This window comes from Astatotilapia calliptera, chromosome 2 (assembly GCF_900246225.1).
Source record: "Astatotilapia calliptera chromosome 2, fAstCal1.2, whole genome shotgun sequence".
Classification (NCBI taxonomy): domain Eukaryota; kingdom Metazoa; phylum Chordata; class Actinopteri; order Cichliformes; family Cichlidae; genus Astatotilapia; species Astatotilapia calliptera.
In genome coordinates, this window is record NC_039303.1 from 30,706,469 (window position 1) to 30,725,910 (window position 19,442).

At 39.9% G+C, this 19,442-nt stretch overlaps 2 protein-coding genes across 14 annotated transcripts; both read right to left on the bottom strand.

The window, feature by feature from the left end:
• Positions 1 to 5,445: 5,445 nt before the first annotated feature.
• On the bottom strand, positions 5,446 to 16,089 carry LOC113037517 (zinc finger protein 252-like). Of its 13 annotated transcripts, none has more exons than XM_026194741.1 (9): positions 15,967 to 16,089; positions 15,158 to 15,206; positions 14,340 to 14,726; positions 13,973 to 14,100; positions 13,264 to 13,324; positions 11,781 to 11,810; positions 8,156 to 8,232; positions 7,888 to 8,005; positions 5,446 to 7,757 (listed from the first exon to the last, which is right to left on the bottom strand). In XM_026194741.1, the coding sequence occupies exons 3-9, from the start codon at positions 14,662 to 14,664 to the stop codon at positions 6,784 to 6,786; spliced, it is 1,713 nt and encodes a 570-aa protein (XP_026050526.1). In that variant the 5' UTR covers positions 14,665 to 14,726; positions 15,158 to 15,206; positions 15,967 to 16,089; the 3' UTR covers positions 5,446 to 6,783. The 13 variants fall into 13 exon arrangements, with proteins under 13 accessions (XP_026050526.1, XP_026050499.1, XP_026050517.1 ...); XM_026194714.1 differs by having other exon boundaries at positions 15,937 to 16,089; XM_026194732.1 differs by having other exon boundaries at positions 15,921 to 16,089.
• A 1,226-nt stretch (positions 16,090 to 17,315) lies between these two features.
• On the bottom strand, positions 17,316 to 18,774 carry mif (macrophage migration inhibitory factor). The gene is made up of 3 exons (XM_026194835.1): positions 18,564 to 18,774; positions 17,721 to 17,893; positions 17,316 to 17,576 (listed from the first exon to the last, which is right to left on the bottom strand). Exons 1-3 carry the CDS (start codon positions 18,669 to 18,671, stop codon positions 17,510 to 17,512), a joined length of 348 nt encoding a protein of 115 aa, XP_026050620.1. The 5' UTR covers positions 18,672 to 18,774; the 3' UTR covers positions 17,316 to 17,509.
• Between the last annotated feature and the right edge of the window lie 668 nt (positions 18,775 to 19,442).

The following is a 19,442-nucleotide window of genomic DNA, read 5'->3' on the forward strand; positions in this document are numbered from 1 at the left end:
AGAAAGCAGAGAGAGCAGGAGAGTGTTTCGCCTGACTATGTGCTCAGTATGAACAACAGAAGAGTGACGACTATAGCCTTTACCTGGAGACAAAACTGAAGTAGCAGACAGACTAATACAGTCAGTTAATACACACTAAAAAGCAGGGACAGGCAATAATTTAGTTAGTTTGTTTTAACAAGTTTGAGCTGTGTCTAAAAATAACTTTATCAAGTTACCATTCTACAAAGTGTTCCACATCGTACTATCCTAGCTCTGTCCATCCACATTTTACCTTAAAAGACTTTTTCTATATCCTCATATGATGTGTATTCTACTATAAGCTGCAGACAGTGTAAACAAAGTTGTCTGAGCAAATGTGCTGGACAAATGATTTGACACACTACTAACACAGTAGTCAAACAGCAAAGCACAGTAATGCCCAGTAAGAAAAGTACCAAATAAATAAATAAATATGAAGCATGAATGAAATGCTTCAGATGAGCTGTTCTACAGAGTTGTGGGGATTCATTAAACAGCTGTTCCACTTGCGCTTATCAACCATATTACCCATCCTTACTCCGGGGGATCAAAAATGACCACACGCTAAAGGAAATAGCACTTCAGTTCACACACCAATGCTCGAGTGGACACACACACACACACACACACACACACAGACAGTGGAGTTAGCACAGCAGCAGGGAGTGAGGGGCTGCCAGTGACAGTTGGTGTCATCACTGGTGCTGGCTGTCTGCCACCAGGATTTAACCTTCCCCCTTCCCAGTGAACAAGAAGAGCTGTTTATCTGACTTACTCCAAGACTGCCAGCATTGCCCTCCCCCACCCACCACTTACCAATGATGAGCAATGCGCCACACATTGCTGCCATATCTGACCTTCTCTGTGCCCCCTGCCAGCATAAAATATACCACAAACCCCTTTTTTCCCCATGCATAGGTATAGCTACCTGTACATATTATAGTGGACTAATGGCATTTTTAGATCATGACTCTGCTAGAGTCCCTGAAACTGGGAATTTCCAGCCCTTCGGTTTATTCACTGTGTAAAAGGAGACACGTTAGATCCTCTCCCCTTAAAGCCTCCCTACCTTTATTCCAAATTCCTTCTGATTGGCTGTCCCTACAACAGGTTGGCGGGACTACTGTGCTTACACAGACCTCATCCAAAAGTAGGGTAAGTATTAACCTTTAGTAATACCCTGCCACAGCACTTATGACAAGACCAAAAGAGGAATTGATGTGAGAAATTATAAAGCTGCAAATGAAAAGCATCGAACTGCAAAACTAAACTTTGGCACTACTACTAATCACCTTTATTCTTGTAAATGTGACAAAGTCCTTCTGTTTTCAACCAATGTAAGGTAACTGTTTGTGCCTCAACAGTGCAATTTTCCCTATAATGGTAAAGAGAACATTTAAGCATTAAGTAAATTTAGGAATTTATCTAGCTCAAAATTACGAAAGAGGATTCGGGCCACTGGGGAAAAAAAGTGGGCATGTCTTTTTTTCTTCTTTTCCAGAATTCTGACTTTAATCTCAGAATTCTGACTTTAATTTTAGAATTCTGAGATTAAAGTCAGAATTCTGACTTTTTTTCTAATAAAGCGTACACTGGGTGTCAAAGTTCTGACATTTTTTCTCAGAATTCTGACTTTTGTCTCAGGATTCTAAGATTAAAGTCAGAACTTTTAGTAAATTAATGAAAAATAAAAGAACAGGTATAATAGAGCTTAAAACACTTTTTACAGTGTCCTCTTGTTTACTTTTTATGGTTGGAAAAACAAATCATTACAACAGGTGGAAACACGAGTAAACACACACACAGTAATTATCATTATCACCTTACTTACAGCAGTTTTGTTTAGCTGCAGTAAATTTAAAGTCCAGCTTTTCCTTGTTTCCATGCTCTGCCTGACCCTGGACCTGGCTGTGTGGCCTTGGGTCTCTCTTCTGTCTGTAGAGACGGTGCCTTTTGTCAAGGCTTGGCTTTGGACCCATCCTGTAACCTTGGTAACAGAAGAGCGTGACCACCCATCATTCCCTCCCTTAATTGGACTCGTTGCCCTACACAGAGAATCTGAGCTGTTTTGTGTCCTCTCACTATCTCTTTCAGTAGAAACGGTGGGGACACCCCTGCAGACTCTGTTAATATTATTCAAAACATCAGAGTGAAGGAGGCATGAAAAATTATTAGTGCCATTTCTAGTGAGTAAGACAAGGACAAGATATAACATTGTTCTGAGGAAAGACTGAAGTGATCACAACCTGGATATTAGATTGTGAGTGGGAGACAACAGAATTAGCTGAAATGAAGTAAACAGTTTAGATCTGATTTGCTGAATCACACATGATGCAATATTCATTGCACAGGACACCCGCTAATAGACTGCTAGACCTCAAGAAGCTAAATATGGATGGGATATATGTCATATGTCTCATATAAGCAGGTTAAATATGCACAAATGCACATTTGTTATTATGATCTTATGTGAAAATCTTCTTACACACGCATGCAGTCCCTTCTTCTGTTGCAATACGTGTTAAAACTGTTTTCTCAGGTACTTTTTGCTGAGGTCTCAGTTTGGATGCATGTTTCCTTAGGAGCAACACGTTTCTCGTGAGGCATGTTTGATCTGGGACAAATGACAGAAATGCTTTGTAGCCCCATATAAAGTGGGACACCTTACTTGCAGAAGCCATCCAATAAACAACAAAACCCCTAATTACAAAGGTTACATCAGAGTAATGTTAATGACCACATTGCTTTTAAAAGTCAGTCTCTGTTCAAGAAAAACACCCCAAATTTTCCCACATAGGTTCATTATTTAGTTTGCTATTTTCATTTAGGGGAATTGCCTGAATATCTGATTTTTGTTTAACTCAAAATTGGTTAGTTATCTGTGAGTATGGAAAGGAAACTATAAAATAGTCCCCGTGCCCATCCTTTCCTAACATTTCCTGTATAGATCAAAAACAACTGAATCGCTAAACTCTCTCTTCTCTCCTCCTGTTTTTGCTTTTGCAAACGTGAAACACTTGTATCTAAAATGTGACATTAGGGGAATTAAGACCTATGTATTAGATTAAACTGTGTAGTGTGGTTGTACCTGTGTTAATTCAAGTAAAAACACACTTTTTATACACACAAACTCACAGGTGAACGGACTGTATCTGAATCAGATACTGATAGAGATAATGACTGAAGAAGGGAGGTGATGGACCTTGATATCCCAACATGATTCAGGCCTACACCCAGCCAATATAACAATCAGCATCATTCATCAGGAGCACTGGTAGATCCAATCAGAAGCAGCGACGCTTATGTCTGCCTCTCTTGACCTGGTGCTTCTCTTCCTTCCCACCCCCACTTCACCGTGCAGACACAGAGTTGCTTAGCAACCCAAGAACAGCCTATGGAGAACACACTCAATCGTGCAGACTCTCACGCACACATACACACACACAGGAACTCCAAAAAGGGAAAGATAATGTAGTCCCACTCCACTCCTCCATCACGCTCTGTGACCCCAGCATGTGAAGAGGCTCAGTGAAACCCAGCGCCCGAAGGAGATTCCGTCCACTACCTGTGACCCTCTGAGTCCCCCACCCTGGTTCAGGTTCCATGTAGGCATCATCTTTATCTATGGAAACAATCCCATCAGCCTCTTTGATAAAAAGCTCTTGCTATCAAACACCAGAACCTCACGTAATATTTTACAATTTCGACTCAGCAGCCATGAAATCAGCATTTCTAACAGACAAAGCTTTAGCTGATGAAAGTTAAAAGCTCTTCAGCATCTCCCCAGTCTAACACTATTAGCACATTAAGTGAGTGCTTAAACACAGTCCGCAGACGATGGATCAACTCAGTGCCTTGAGCTGGAGACAGCATTGCAATCCCCTAAAGGGGGGGTTTCACTACAGTAATGGCAACCCGCATGAAACCACAGCCCCTGGGGAGTGGTGGGACTGGGTAGATTACGAACAGCCTTGGGGCAGTGCTAAATCCCTCATGGCTTCAAAACGCGTACACACAGACAGAAACACATTAAAAGAAACTGGTAACACATAAATACAACCATAAGAATAACAAGAAAATGTTTGAAAATGAAAAAGAGAGGAGTGCATCTATAAAAATAAACATCCTCCACAGTTGCATTTGACTGATATGTCAATGGGGGAAAATTATTCTTTTCATTTTTTCATCTGCATGACATGTTTGGGGAGGAGGGCGCATTCACTGGGTGTCAGGGGGATCGTTTAAACTCCTGGTGGATTATGGGATGATGATGGAATGACTCTTTGGACCTACGGCAGGGAGGTGGCTGGAGGTACAGCAGTTTAAAGACAAATAATCTGAAAGATGGTGAGCACATTATGGCCTGATCCCTGCTGAAATATAGAATGGCAACACTATAATCATAATGACACTATATAGTTATTATTCTGTGCCAACTGTGAGAGCAATTGAATTTCTACCCAATCAGATCACTGGGCAAATGGACTATGGAGCTATTAAGACTTGGGCTGAAATGCCAGAGAGCACTATAGTCTAGAGCATATCTGCATATATATTTTGCCTTTATGCAAACCTTTTATCGCATAGTTTTAAAGCAGTAATGCTGTATAGTCTTTCCAGACTACTCAGCTGTTCATTTGTTGCTTTTACCCACTGGGGCAAAGCTGCTTATACCAGAAAGGGGATTACACATAACTAAATATACAAACAGAAAACACTGCAAAGCCTGTGTGACTGACTGCCTGTTGATGCAAGCACATATACACAACCCTTTATTGAGTCTATGTATAGATTTGGCTTACCATTTGACATTGCAGTCATAAATACAGTACTTAAACACTGCATGCCCCGAAAAGGACCGTAAGAGCTTGCAGCTTTACACAGTAGGGGGGTTCAATTGGCTCACATTAACAGCAGTTCACTCACACAGGCGCACTGGCCCTTATCTGACTCACAAATTCAAAAATACAAATAAAGTAAAACACAAAACTCCTCATGCTTGCTTTTCTCTTTGTCCTTTATAAGCTTCACTTCAGAATTGGTTGTTCACTTGTTACAAATGTCAGGATTTCTTTTCGTTTCACAACTGTGAGCACAAAACCCAGAGGGAGACACGGACACAGGTGACCTTTTGGGGGATGGGAGGTCACTGAATGTAATCTTTCCATGAGCAAAGCAAGGACTCAGCTGCCTGGGGAATACATACATACACAGAGGTCAGCCAGGCATCACTCAGCTCCTGAGATGAGACACGAACAAATATCCCATCAACCTCCACATAACCTACACACTTGAGGCATTTTTAGGCTTGTGCGTAAGAAGACATGCTTGAGGTTAAAGTTATTTAAGTTTGTGTTATTAGAACTAAATTCTGTCTTTTTTGCAGCCCTAAGCTACATGAAAGAGGCAGTAACTCAGAGAATATTTCATACCAACTTCGAGTTTTAATGGATTCTGATTTAACTTAAATAATTAAGAGTGAAAAATACTTTTTAACATTTTACATAGAATGAGACATCTGGGTTCTGTATCCACTCACTTCCACAATTAGGAAGTAACTTTTTCAGGAACTATATGGAGAGAAGAAAACACACACGGGGACTTATTATGGTGTTGTTCATAAAAGCATATGCAAATATAGTTTTATGAAAGGCTCAAAATCTTTCAGCACATGAATGGCCCCCCTGACAATAATTAAACTGCTGTTTTTGCACACTTTTAAAGCCAAACGGCTAAAGAGAAATTGGGTCTTGAGCACCTAAACCCAGTAGCTGAGGTACTCTCGTTTAGATTTTGCCTAACAAGCACAGCTTGAGAGATGGCACGATGACACAAGTGCGTGCATCAGGGAAAAAGATCTGAAATATAGGGCAACACTATCAAAATGTGCAAAGCTGTCCAAAGCTGTTTCTATAACTCTTTTGTGTGTTGGCACTGCCCCCTAGAGTCTGACAAAGACTTGTGCAGCCAAACTAAAACCAAACTCTGAAGTGAAGTGATTTTTCAGGCTTAGGAGAAATACAAGTTAATGCATAACTACGGTGTTTAATTTCACTTTGCAAAAACAAGATGAAAGGAAAGTACAGTTTTTTAATATCATGATTATGGACTTGTTGAAGGAACACATTTCCATTTTTTTCACAATACATTCAACTTAATGGTTTGAGGAGATAGGCAGTACAGGACAAATGTGAAGAAACAGATGTGCTATCCTACCTCTGCATGCCACATGTCCTAAGCTAATACCAACTAGTCTTTCTTTATTCGCTTTACAAAAAATATTATTATTATTATTTTGGAGTTTTGTCACATTAAATAATGAAAAGGTGCTTGGATTCATTTACCAACTGTCCACATTCAGGGAAGAACATCACTGGAAGATAAAGTCAGCCTGGAGAATCATTATTATTACATTTTTCACATCAGCAGCCAATGTTTCTTATTCTTGGAAAATCACATCTACTCATTTACAATACAGCAAAATAAGAAGCTTTCTTTTTGCGGGACCCAAAATTATAAGTCAAAACTGAAAAAAACATTTAGAAACTAACTTTGATTCTGTGGGTCAATAAATGCAGCTTAAACTTTGGATAATTAATTTAACACTTGTCTCAAAACAGAAACAAATAAAAGAAAAAAATGAAGTATTTTAAACTATTTTAAGTGCTCACTAATACAGGCAACCTTCAAAGAAGTTTTTAGATTTTACTGTGCAAATGAAATTCAAAGTGCAGATCCATTTTTTTAATTTAAAAAATCTTTTTAAATGGGATTTGGGACTATGTCAGGCTCCTGCTGGTTATCCATATAGTAGGGATCTCCTTGGTGGACTCTGTGATTGTGCACCCTAAGGTTTCCCCTGTGGGCAAATCTCTTTCCGCACTCTGTGCAAGCAAAGGGCCTCTTCCCCATGTGAACGTCCCGTTGGTGCGCTCTCAGGTTCCCGCTGCGGGCGAAACGTTTACCACACTGAGCACAGCCAAAAGGCCGCTCCCCTGTATGTGTGCGAGTGTGCACAGTGAGCTCAGAGGGAGTGAGGAAGCTCTTTTCACAAAACTGACAGGGATGCAGTCTGACTCCTGTGTGGCGCAAAAGGTGTCTGCGCTGGTGGGAGGGGTACGTAAAACACTTTGTGCAGTATGGGCAGGTGTAAGGTCGGCCGTTCCCTCCACTTGAAGCTGGATTGTGGCTAAGAGCGTTTGTGTGTCGTAAAGTGAGCAGCTGTGTATTAGACTGGGGTCGGAGAGGGTCTCTGTTTCCAAAATTTGTGACTCGCCGGGTGTTATTCATGGAGGCTCTCCCACCCCTTTCGTCTCTTGGTCTCCATAGTGACTCACCAGGTGGGGCTTGGGATTGATCCTGCTGGGCCCCCCTCTCTGCATTCTGGTTGGAGTTTTGGTTCTCAGGCTCCTGGTCCAGAAATGGGAAAGAGTTGTCATCATCTTCGTTACTGGTCTCATCTGAGCCAAAACCAGGCCTGAAGCAGGGCGCATCTGTGCCAGAGCTGCTGCTAGCTGCACCAGTGCAGCTGGTTGTGTCTGCCTGTAGGTTCTCCAGACTGGACACCCCACCTCGGGTGGTGTCCAACCCAGGTAACCACTCACCTGGTTGAGCTAGGCTAGGGTCAGGTCTGGGGGAGCAGCGCCCACTCTGGGAGATGGAGAGAAATGGGGCAGAGGCTTGATCCTGAAGGGGTCTGTGGTCTGCACCACGACTGCTCTGATCCCAGTGAGATACTGCAAAGAAATATGGAAGAAAAAAAACACCCACAATTTAGCTACTTTCAGCCTTCTCACTATTATTCTCGCTTTGATTATTTATTCTCATAGCTTCTCTTGTTTTAGCAATAGATTGTGACTTAGTTACATTTTGTCTTAGCTTGTGTAGCAGTCAGGGCATCAATCTGCATCTCGTCCCCAGTTGCGAGGCTTCTCTCTGGCGCTTGGGCTGTGAAAGACCCCAGGCCAGGCCGTGACCCAGCACGCTGAATTGAAAAAGTAAAATGTAGCTATAAGACTTAGAAAAGGCAGGGAAAGTTTAGCAGGTGAATGTTAAGAAGTCATAAAGACTTAATTGCTGCAGTTTAATAAAACAGGCAACTTCTGAATGACACAGAGGCAGGGGAGGGTCTGACCTCGTGCTTTACTGAAGCTCCATCCTGACCTTTGACCTCCTCCTTCAGTTTACCAAGGCTCTGGCTGACTCCTTCTACTGGGTCAGAATGAGAAGAGACATCTTTTCCCATATTCAGTCCTGTGCGAGAGAACTGTAATTTGTAACCATCTCTGGCACTAATTCAGTAGGTAATAGGTCTACATAATGATGAACACAACAGGTTCAATGGAGCTGATAACGGGATGAGCAGGTATAGATATGATGACGATGACCTGACGATGACCAAATTGAGTTGTTCATGAACCAGCTTGAATCAGACAAAGACAGCTGTAATACCTGATCCTGTCAGGGTCTGTTGCCTCAAGCTGCCCTCTCTGTCTCCTGAGGACATCTCTCCTTCCTCGCTCCCTCCACCCTTTGCCTTCTGCCTCCTCTCCACTTTCTCCAGCTTACACCGGAGGATGGAGAGCTCCTCGGTTTTCTGCGCCAGCTCCGCCTGCTGTTCACACAGGCTGCTCTCAAAGATCTTGGCTATCTCGCACACAGCTGCTGCCAGCAGTGAGTCCATGACGGTGGCCAGCTGAGCATGGAAAGCGCTCCTCACAGACTCCATTGTCCTTTGTTTTGTGGATGCTGTTTTAATGACAACAGCTGGTTGCCACTGCTGTTTTCTTCTGTGGTTTGCCTCCAGAGGGAGTAGACGGACGACGTGGCTACCGCTATACACTCTGCCGTGGCATCTATGAACTGCCATGAGATGCTGCCATACTAAACAGCCAATTTACAGCATTACGCCATCAGACATTTATAACAGCTGCCAGCATTTATAACTCGATATCTACAATGTGTACTGCTTCATAGTAATGTTATAATAATCACAAAAACTCCTATATGGTTTATCACTTAAGCTACTGCTAGTGTTACACACGATGATGGCAAGCAATATGCTGTAATGTAAAAAGCCAGTTTGTATGGAAGAAGAGTATAAACATAGTTAACTTCAGTCTAGCGTTGAGAAACTGGCTGTGACCAGGCAAGGCGTTCAGTGCCGTTACACCGAGCTAGCTAACGTTACCTCCGGTTAACGTGTAAACACGGGAGCCAATCAAGCGTAGCCTTTACTATTCAACCCTGAAGCTCACAGCACAACTGAAGAAGAAACGACCAAAAGCACAGGACCGTAATGGCCGACAGTAGTCGGTGGGAAAATATCTTCACTGAGCATTAAAACAACACTCAATGTAGTTTTTCTTGAGCTAGCAGGTTGGTAACTGCGACGTGATCACCGCCACAAGTCTCGCGATAACAAGGCTAAATGGTTCAGAGCACATTCATTTGTATTCATCGAAAATCCCTATTGCTGCAATTTGAATCTTCTATAAATTCATATTAAATACATAAATGACAAAAGGTATAAAATAGGGGTTTTATTTAAAAGTGACAACGATTCAATCTAGCAATTACAGTCCGGTTACAAAGAAAAAGTATAACGGGCTTGTAAGATCACCTATTACATATAGGTTAAAAAGAAAAACCCACACGACCAAAATAAAAACACATATTTGGTTTGGAGCAGATAAAAAGGTAAAACACATTCATATTTTTGTAAACTTGGACAAAAAAAACAAAAAACAGTGAACAAACGTACAAAATATATTTAGAACTGTATAAAAATTGCAAAGGTATCAAAACCTCAGAACAATGAAATGTTTTCAGATATAAAACAAGTTGAACCTTTAGAATAACTGATTTTTTCCAGTAAATACAGTCAACATGAAAAGCTCAAGCACTCAAGCACATCAGGCAATTTGGGATGATGTGAAAGGTCAAGTCGTGCGATTTCTCAAATTCCTGTTGACAAAAACAGGACAAGCTAAACACAAAACACCAAGAATGGCATTTAGCTCAAGTTATAAACAAGAACAAGAGGGTAAGCCTTTAAAATAGAGTTTAGCAAGCAGGGATCCATGTATCTTTCAGTATCCATTACCACAACTACTGCAGTCACTATTATGGTCAAAGTGCAAGTCTGCTTTAAGGTAATGTTGGTTTTACAGAACTTTTGAAGTACAGAACTATCCCAATTTATGAGGTATTTAATATATTTAAAACAAACCCAAACAAAACCAAAAACATCTTTAGAAGTATTTAGACTGAAATTCCTGAGGGTTAGTATACATTTGCACTAGCTTGAACCACTGCTTAAACCCCAAAATGTATTTTCATGTTATTAGTGAAAAAAAGTTTTAGGTGGATTAAAAAAACTGTAACTCTTAGTTTAGTGACATTTCTTCATACCAATTTGTTGATAGCATACATCACCTGATTGTGGATTATTATGTTTTATGTATTGTTTTAAAATATGCCAGAGATGAAAGACAATCATGTAATTGTATTAAACAAAAACAAACAAACAGTACAGTTTAACTTAAAGCCACCAGAGACAAAATTCAGTGTTTCAATGTCCACAGTGGTACTAGAGGAGTCCTTTGGTTTAGTCCTCTAATTTTTACATTTAGACACATGCTTGTCATAAACTTCTTGTGAGGGTAATTGTTTCCCACACTTCTTGCACTGGATAGCTGCCGGTGGAGAGTGGCACTTCTTTTTGTGCACGTACAGCTGCGCATTAGTACGAAACATCTCAGGACACCTGTCGCATTTTAGGGGTTTCTCTCCTGTGTGGATGCGATAGTGTTCAATCAAGATTATTTTGCTCCTCAACACCTTGTGACAGGATAAGCACATGAAGCCACGATTGTGCCGCACGCCCATTGTTTGCCATCTGGAGCTTTTCTTTGACTGAAGCCTTTCTTTGTTTTGCACAATTTCCTCACTCGTGTGTTTGCGGGGAGAAACTGAACCCCCTGTGTTCTCTTCGATCTCTTCTAAAGGTTTGGTCCAATATAGGTCTCCATTTATTTCCGTGTTTTGGTCGTTGTGTCTTTTCACCATGTGCAATCTGAGTGACTGAGCAATGCGGAACGTCTTTTGACAAATGCTGCATGAATACGGCTTTTCACCAGTATGAATCCGCATGTGCTCTATTAGCTTGAACCGAAAATCAAATGACTTGCTGCAGTGCGTGCAGGGGTACCTTCCCGCGTTTTTATTTCCCTCCTTATTGTTGTTGCTGCTTGAGGAACGGGTGCGCTCTTCACTGACGGCCTGTTTTTTGCTTGCCGTACGGTTTTCTCTTTTATCAGCTGGTTTGCCTTCAGAGCTGGCTGCCAACAATTTCTTGAGTTTTGCACAATTACGTTTATGATGTCTCAGTGTGCTCGGAAATGGGAAGATTTTCTTGCAGCCTCGACACGTCTTGTGTGATCGTACGTGCACATCTCGGCCAAATTCTGTATCGAAAACTTTTTTGCAAATCTTGCAGGAGTAAGCATTTTTGCTGCCACTTTCCATTGTTTCATGTTCTTTGGACGTGGACTCAGTTGATGCAGTTTTTCTTTCCCCTCTTCTGCTCTTCACTTCATTTTCTTGCTTTTGTCCTGTTAATTTTCTCCTCCTTCGTCTATGATGTCCCAAAGCAATTAGGTCCGGATATTCCTCTTTGATGTCATGGAGTAACAGTTTCACATCATTTTTAATGTTCTGAAACCAATGATCATGTGCTGGAAATCTTTTGTCCTTACCTGTTTTTTTGCTCTCTATTAAATTTGAAACTGTGAAGAAAAACATGGAAAAAATATTTAACATAACATGAATGTTATATGCCAAACTGTGCATTTGCATTTTGAAATAAACTAATGCAAACATTTAACTGATATCACAAGCTGAGCACTGAATAAGCAAATATGAAGGGGAAAATGGTGATATTTCTTACACTTTCTTATTCCTAGATCAGCCAGATTGCAGACTGGTAATACACATCCACATGAAGAGCTGCAGCTTAAATTTTATAAGGGAAGGCTTACTTGGGAAGGCTTTGTGATTTATTAGTACACACAAGTATATTTGGAGACTTATTTGAGCATTTTTTTTTAAGAAAGCAGCTTAAAGTATCTTTTATTTTAGCATACAATTGGTTCTATTTAGTGTAAACAACAATCCCATTGTTTTACAAGCATTAATACAGGATCCTAAAACTTGGAACCTTCTTGTACTTTTTGATCTTAAATCAAAAGCACATGCAAGCAAACCTAAATTTGAATTCTGTTTTTATATAAATTCTTTTCTCTCAGACCATTCAACCCCACAGGGCTGCATCTGAGACAGTAAAATCTAAAACTCTCTTATGCACATCTACATATCAAATTAATGAACAAGCAATTTGAATCCATCAAATTCTAATCAGTCTTAATGACAGAGCTGTGATACCCAGCTAACTTACAGACAACATTTTTGCCTATTTTCCATCCTTACTTCAAATAGGTTGAACTTTATAACAACACAGCAGCTCTTTTTAAGTCTTAATGACCAAACATCTTTAAACCCACGCAAACTCAAATTGCTGCTTTGTCTTTAGGAGATGTGTTACTTTCAGCTTGTATTATGTACTTAACATCTTCACCTTTTCTCTGTAAAATCAGTTGCCCTGATGTCAGTAGACTGGTTCGCATTTCTTACTGGTCACACTCTGTCAACACCCACCCTTTCATGTGAACACGCTGATAGCTAGATTGTGCCAACTTCTTTAGTTGACAAGCACCTTCATGTGACTGCTTAGCTTGATTGCCCAGGTTGGGCACATTGGATTTTCTTTGTATTGCACACCCCAGTTCACTGTTGTGACACGTCTCTGCTCTTGAGAGTTGCACCAAGTTATAGGGCCACTCCAACCAGATCCAACAATAGATGGGGAACCGGTTCACATGCTGCTACACTGAGCTCAGTGAGGGTGCAGATCAGAAAAATAATAGTATTTCAAGTATGGGGCAGTTCCAGTTCAACCTCAGGATGACAGATTCACTGAAGAGACAGCTAATCATGCTGCTCCATTAATTGGCACAAGTAATTAGGCAAAATTAAATATCTGCTGAGTAGAAAACTATAAACAGATCTGATGATTCACTGAAACTTTTGCTCACAACACCCACCAACAATATTATCACATGGAAAACAGAGGCACGCTGTCACTTCTGGCATGAAATAGTAAATGAAAGAATTAAGACTCACTTCTACTGGATCTCCTGGCACTCTTTCTTCTCTGGTTCAAGTCAATGTCACAGCGAACTCCCTAAAATATAGATATACATATAGATGATAATCTCCAAAGACTAACAGGGCAATTTACAAGTAAACGAAATGCTCATGGAGATGTGTTTGCATAAAGAGACAAACATCATCTGAAGAATTTGTTTCTTTTAGTTTTCAGCTAAAGTAAATAAGTAAAGTAAATAGATGTAACAGAACAGAAGAGTGCAGTAAACATTTTAATTTTTTATCAAGTCATTAGGAGCCACAACATCTTAGGTGAACTTGCACAATTTCAGTATGCATTTGTAAATTTCGGTTTGATTTAAAGGTTTAGCTATTGTTTATATTAGTTTCATTTTTAAAAATGTGTTTTCACCACTTAGTGAAAGTAATAATAATGCACCAGTGTGCATTGCATGCCACCTCATATGATTATTAAATACAATTAGTCAATCAAAAACATTTGATAACCAAACAAATTTGTAAATTCTCATCTTACAAACTATGTAGCTGTATACACATCATTGCACTCCTAAATTTCAGTTTTCTGTGAAACGTTGTAAGCGAGCCTCAAGTCGTCACAAAACGAAGATGTTTTTTTTCCTCTTCTGAAAACATAAAAGTCAAGTTGCAGATTTCTCTGGTGGTTAAGGATGCTACATCCACAGTTCTACCTTCAACTACATACCTCATCCTTGGGGATTGTAATATGACACAGAGGTATGGACAACGCCCGTAGTCGTACACTGGGACACACAACTTCATCTGGTTTGGTCACTGTCTCGTAGCCCAGAGGAGAACACCAGTCATCGGGTACTGCACAAACCAATGCACGAAAATTGCAAACATGCTTAAAGTTAAGCCAGGCAACTGTTTTACTGAGTAAAAATAATCTTGCAACAGTCTACCAAGATTAAATCAAATAATCAATTATGATCAACTCTGCACACGCACTCCACCACTGCCCTTGAGGTTATAAACAGTAACACCTATTTGTTCATAAATGTCATTTAGTCATAATGTAGTCAAAGAAGTAACTACATTTAAAATTATACCTTCAAAATCAATCTCAGGGACCTCAGAAGACTGTCCTGGAGTTTCAGTGACAACTTCAACCTCTGTTTGCGACGGATTCGTCTGGATTTGATTCGTCTTTACCTGTCTTCCTCTTGCATCCTCAAGTTCTTTCAGCTTTAGCTCTGCTGTCTGTAGCTTTATTTTAAGTTGGGTGACCTCTTGTCCTTTCTGTGCCAGCTCCATTTGATTGTCATACAATGTGTTTTCAAAAATCTTCATTATCTCAAACACGGCTCTCCTCGAAATAGATTCCATAGCTGTGGTCAGCTGGGCCTTGAACCCTCTTGTTAGAATGTCAGACATCTTTGAAAGCGACTTGCAGATATCCTAGTATCATAAATTTGTGTGTGGTGGTAGCTTCACTCCTAAACACAGGGATTAGAGATGAAGTTAGGTATTCTTACAAGCTTTACATTAATTATGACAGCAATTTAAAGTGTATATTTGCTGATAAAGTCTCCTCTCTGCCCCATAACTTTCCACCTAATGTTATGGCGCTAAATACATAAAAGAGTATTTAGGTGGAAATGATAAGTAGGTCTGGACTTAGAACAGGACTTACAAACAGCAAATATACACGTTTTTATTCCCTTATTCCCATCTGGTAGAGCAACTATCATTCATAACCTGATTTAGTTAAAAAATACTTTTTTTTAAAAATATCACTGGTGGATGTATTTTTAGGTTGTTTATTTTATTCATGTTTACATTTATTCCATTAATCTGTATGGAAACCATCACATGTTGCAACAGAAAGGTTTAAACTGCATTTATTTTAGCATGCAAGTTTAGTTACCTGGTAAGACAAGTAGTTCACTCTCCCGTATTTCCTTAAGGAAAAAAAACTGAACAAAAACAGCAGTAAAAACCTAACCCAGACGGTTAACTACATTTGATCACCATTCATAAACAGCTATTCGTAAACCACTTCATTTTTACTATAAGCCATGGTGATAGATTAAAACCCCGGTTCAAAATTAACGTCGAACAGACGAATAATCACTATTACAACGTGCATGCGTCATTTTATCTCAAATATAACCACTTCAGAGAGGCTACTGTTAACACATGGCGGGTGATTTCCTTATCTATCCAAATACCTACAGTGCGGCACAGTGAAACTCCTTCGAGGCTTGACTTTCTGAACTTCGCCTTCAACCCAGAAATTTGCTAGACTAGAACTAAAGAAGGAACCCGATTATGGCGCCTAGATACCAAAATCGTGTCTTAAATTGGTTTTGAGTTAGCTAATGTACATAAACCTAACATATTCAGCCGCCATTTCGCTCAAGAGAAGAAGAAGGAAACGGGTACGTCACTGCTACGTCGGTTTATAGTAGAAAAAAAACCCAAAGTAATCATTGATTTATTAAAACGCTCAATATTTTTGAAGCAAGTGAAAATTAAATACATAAATATACAGTTAATAACAGACAGATATTTTCCGTTCGCAATATTTATATTTTCTCGCCATCTTTGGTATCAAACGTAGCGGCTACCATGGCAACCATCTAATACAGCACGAGCCGGTCTATTCGTCTGCTACATACAACACTAACCTGCTTCTTTTTTTACCTGCATGCGAGAGAAGCTGTTTTTCTGTACCTGAACTACTGAATTGAAGGGACAGCAAAGACACTGAAAAACACAAGGCCACAGCTTAACCTGATATTTCCTGACTGAACTTTTCCCGCCGCGCAGTGATATGACGTTTCCTCCCGTCACGAATTTCCGGTAGGAGTTCGTGACATTTATTATTTGTACATTTATTTATTTTTAATAGTTTTGTGTTTCGTATCCATTTCAAAAAGTGTTTTGACTAATATTTGGCTTTTAATTTTAACCTGGCATTCCGCGCTTTTGACAGTTTTTAAGAGGCGATATATAAACTGAATTATTATTATTAATATTATTATTATTATGAGAATGCAAAGCATCAAGCTGTGTGGAGATATTTTAACCATGCTTGAAGAATTCACAGATAAGCCCCAAAATAACCGCTAGACAAAGTTAAATACAATCCAAAACCTGAGAAAATTAAACCCTTTCATGAATGCCTGATCCCCAAATTAATGATTTATTTTCTCTTTCTGCAATATTCAGTTTGAAATACAGAAAAGGAAGCAGACTGTGCAGGTTTACAGTGTCATCACTGACGAAATATTTACTTCACAAACTCTTTGTACAACTGAGTATTGTTGATGACAAAGTCTATCCATTTATGACCAGAGTATACCCATCTTCTGTTGTCTGCTTCCAGCAGGATTATGTGCCATGTCACAATCATCTCAAACTAGTTTCTTGATTGTGACAGTTAGAGATTCTCGTCATGAATGCAAATCTCACAAATATGCACCGTGTGATGATACGTCAACATGGGCCAAAATCTCTGATGTTTCCGGCACAGTGTTGAATCTATGCTACGGAAGATTAAAGCAAATCTTGCCCAGCCAAAACGTTGCATAGATTTTTGTAGAGCTACAGCAGACTGAACAATCTACACTTGTATGCACAGCCTGAAAACAGCTTAATTGTCATGCTTGGGTACATGGATATATACAGTTAATGGCTTGGCTCCTATGGCCTGATGATGAACACTTCAAAGTGAGTTTTGTATGAATCCGTGTATTTCAATAATACTTAATATGTATCCTGACAATATACCTGATACTTGACCAGGCACAATGACAAGGACAACTTGCTTAGCTCATTAATGGACAACATTTTCAGAGCATTAACACTCAGTAGCAATTAGTTTACAGTGATAGTTTCAAATGGGATAAACAACAATTAACAGATGGCTTGTCTATCACTATCATGCAATCGTAATATTTCCCCTGTGCCGTCCACATAGTGTTCCAGTCAAAGTAAGATTCCATCACAGCTCCCTGACTGCTCTAACACATACCTGTCAGGATCCTTTTTCATTGAAAACAAAGGAAAACAGAAAATCATTTATGGTTTATAGGATTTGCTTTATTGCATTTAAATGGGAAAGTTATAGTGCAATGCTAAAGAGTCTGGATAAGTGCTTTTAAGGTAGTCAGTATTTCTACAAGTGGATCACCAATTGTCTTCAACTCATCATTTAGTCAGTTATAAGTTCCTGTAGGAAAATTCTGGAATGATCTTTTTTTTGACCTCCATTTCAGCCAAAGGTTGTGCTGTTCCAGGCCACATTGGCTGCTTCCATGTCCATAAAGTTAATATACATCCTGAAATACACAAGAGAGAAGGAAAAATAGGTCAATGAGAGTAGACACTGACAGCCAGACGGGGGTGGGGATTGCTTCTGTAACCATGTTACTTTCACTCATCAAATTATTAAAAATGTGCTGGTTAAAGTGTGTCTTTGGTACCTTTCAGGAGAGATGCCCAGGTGTTTGTTGAGCAGTCCACACAGCAGTTTAGAGTATTGCCTGTTGGCAGCACCACTGATCTTGCCAATGCTGTAGAGGAAGCAGAGTGCGCAGGGGTCTCCCTTCCCTCCAAACATCATCATTTGGTCAGGGTTGATGTGCACAGATACGTACTGGTGTGTACAAGACAGAAGCACAAAACGGTGCAAACAAATTTTAAAACAATTAACCAGTGAAGGCTGTGGATTTTTGAAAAGTTACCAATATCTTCATTTATTTTCCATTTCTGTACACAAGTAGAGAATCTCTATAATATATTTGAACATTGTCGCCTATGTAGCACTTAATTAAGCACTTAATTACAGTCTAATAAAGAAACCATAGAATCGTCTGATTATAATTCAATAACATGATGACTCATGTTATTGAATTATATTTATATATATATTTATTTTATTTTATTTTATTCTCATCATTGATGAGAATAAAATGTCTGTCTCCTTTAATGTTGACTATTTATGAGTAGGTTACTTGATTATAAGAGTATTAATGTGACGTAATGAAGCGCCATCCAGATATTCTTATGGCCAAGCTTGCATTTGAAGCGGGTGAGTGATCCAACTCCACCGATCAATGATCTCCCAGCGCTGGCAGTCTACACACTGTCTGCATAATTACACAAGACAAAGCCAGCCTAGTTTACCGAGTGGAGCTCTATATAATATGCTTTCATCAGAGAAGTTAAATCTAAACATGCGGAATTAAAGGGGACAGCCATTGATTGATAGTTATGACGTACAATCGCGTGAGGGTAGGTGGAAGAATGAGCGCGTGCCGGCCTACCTGTGCAGGTTTTCCCATAGCTTTGGCCAGCTCCTCTGTAGCCTCGGACAGGAGAGCTGCCGGTACATCACCTCTGGCAACATTGGTGTTCACTACAAACATCGGCATTATTGCAACGCTTCTCTCCCTCAAGGTGCAGCCGCTGGTATTCTTCGCCTTCCTGCTTCTTCTTCTTCTTCTTCTGGTTGTAGGGTTGGCAACTAGCTTGTAGACGCATTACCGCCACCTACCAGACTTAAGTGTTTCACAATTACAAAAGTCGCTAATGGCCCTGCATTAATAGCAACACATATTTAAACAACTTCGGCCTCTTACAACTCACTATGGGCCTTTTCCTTCTCCACCTCTCTCATTGAGATTTAATTCAATTTTATTTACATAGCGCCATATTATAACAGTTGCCTTAAGGCACTTTATATTGTACGGTATAGAGAAACCAAAGACAACCCCAACAATCATATGAACCGCTTTGAGCAAATACTTTGGAGACAGTGGGAAGGAAAATCTCCCTTTTAACAGGAAGAATTCTCCGATAAAACCCGGCTCAGGAAGGGGGAAGGAGGAATGGGGTGGGAGGAGGAAGAGAAGACAAAGACACGATGTGGAAGAGAGCCAGAAAAACTAGTTCATGCATTTATTATTTCTCGACTGGACTACTGTAATACATTATTATCAGGATGTCCTTAAAAGAAAAAGGTGAAAATCTATGCTATGCCTTCTAATGATATTGCCCAAGGGTAGAGTTGGATGTTCAGAGGACTGGAGGAGCCAGGGATCAAACCACCAACCTTCCAATCAGTGGGTAACCTGCTCTACCTCCTGAATTACAGCCGTCTGGCTGCAGGTTAAAGACTTTTTTTTGTCTCTGTCTTGGTCTCC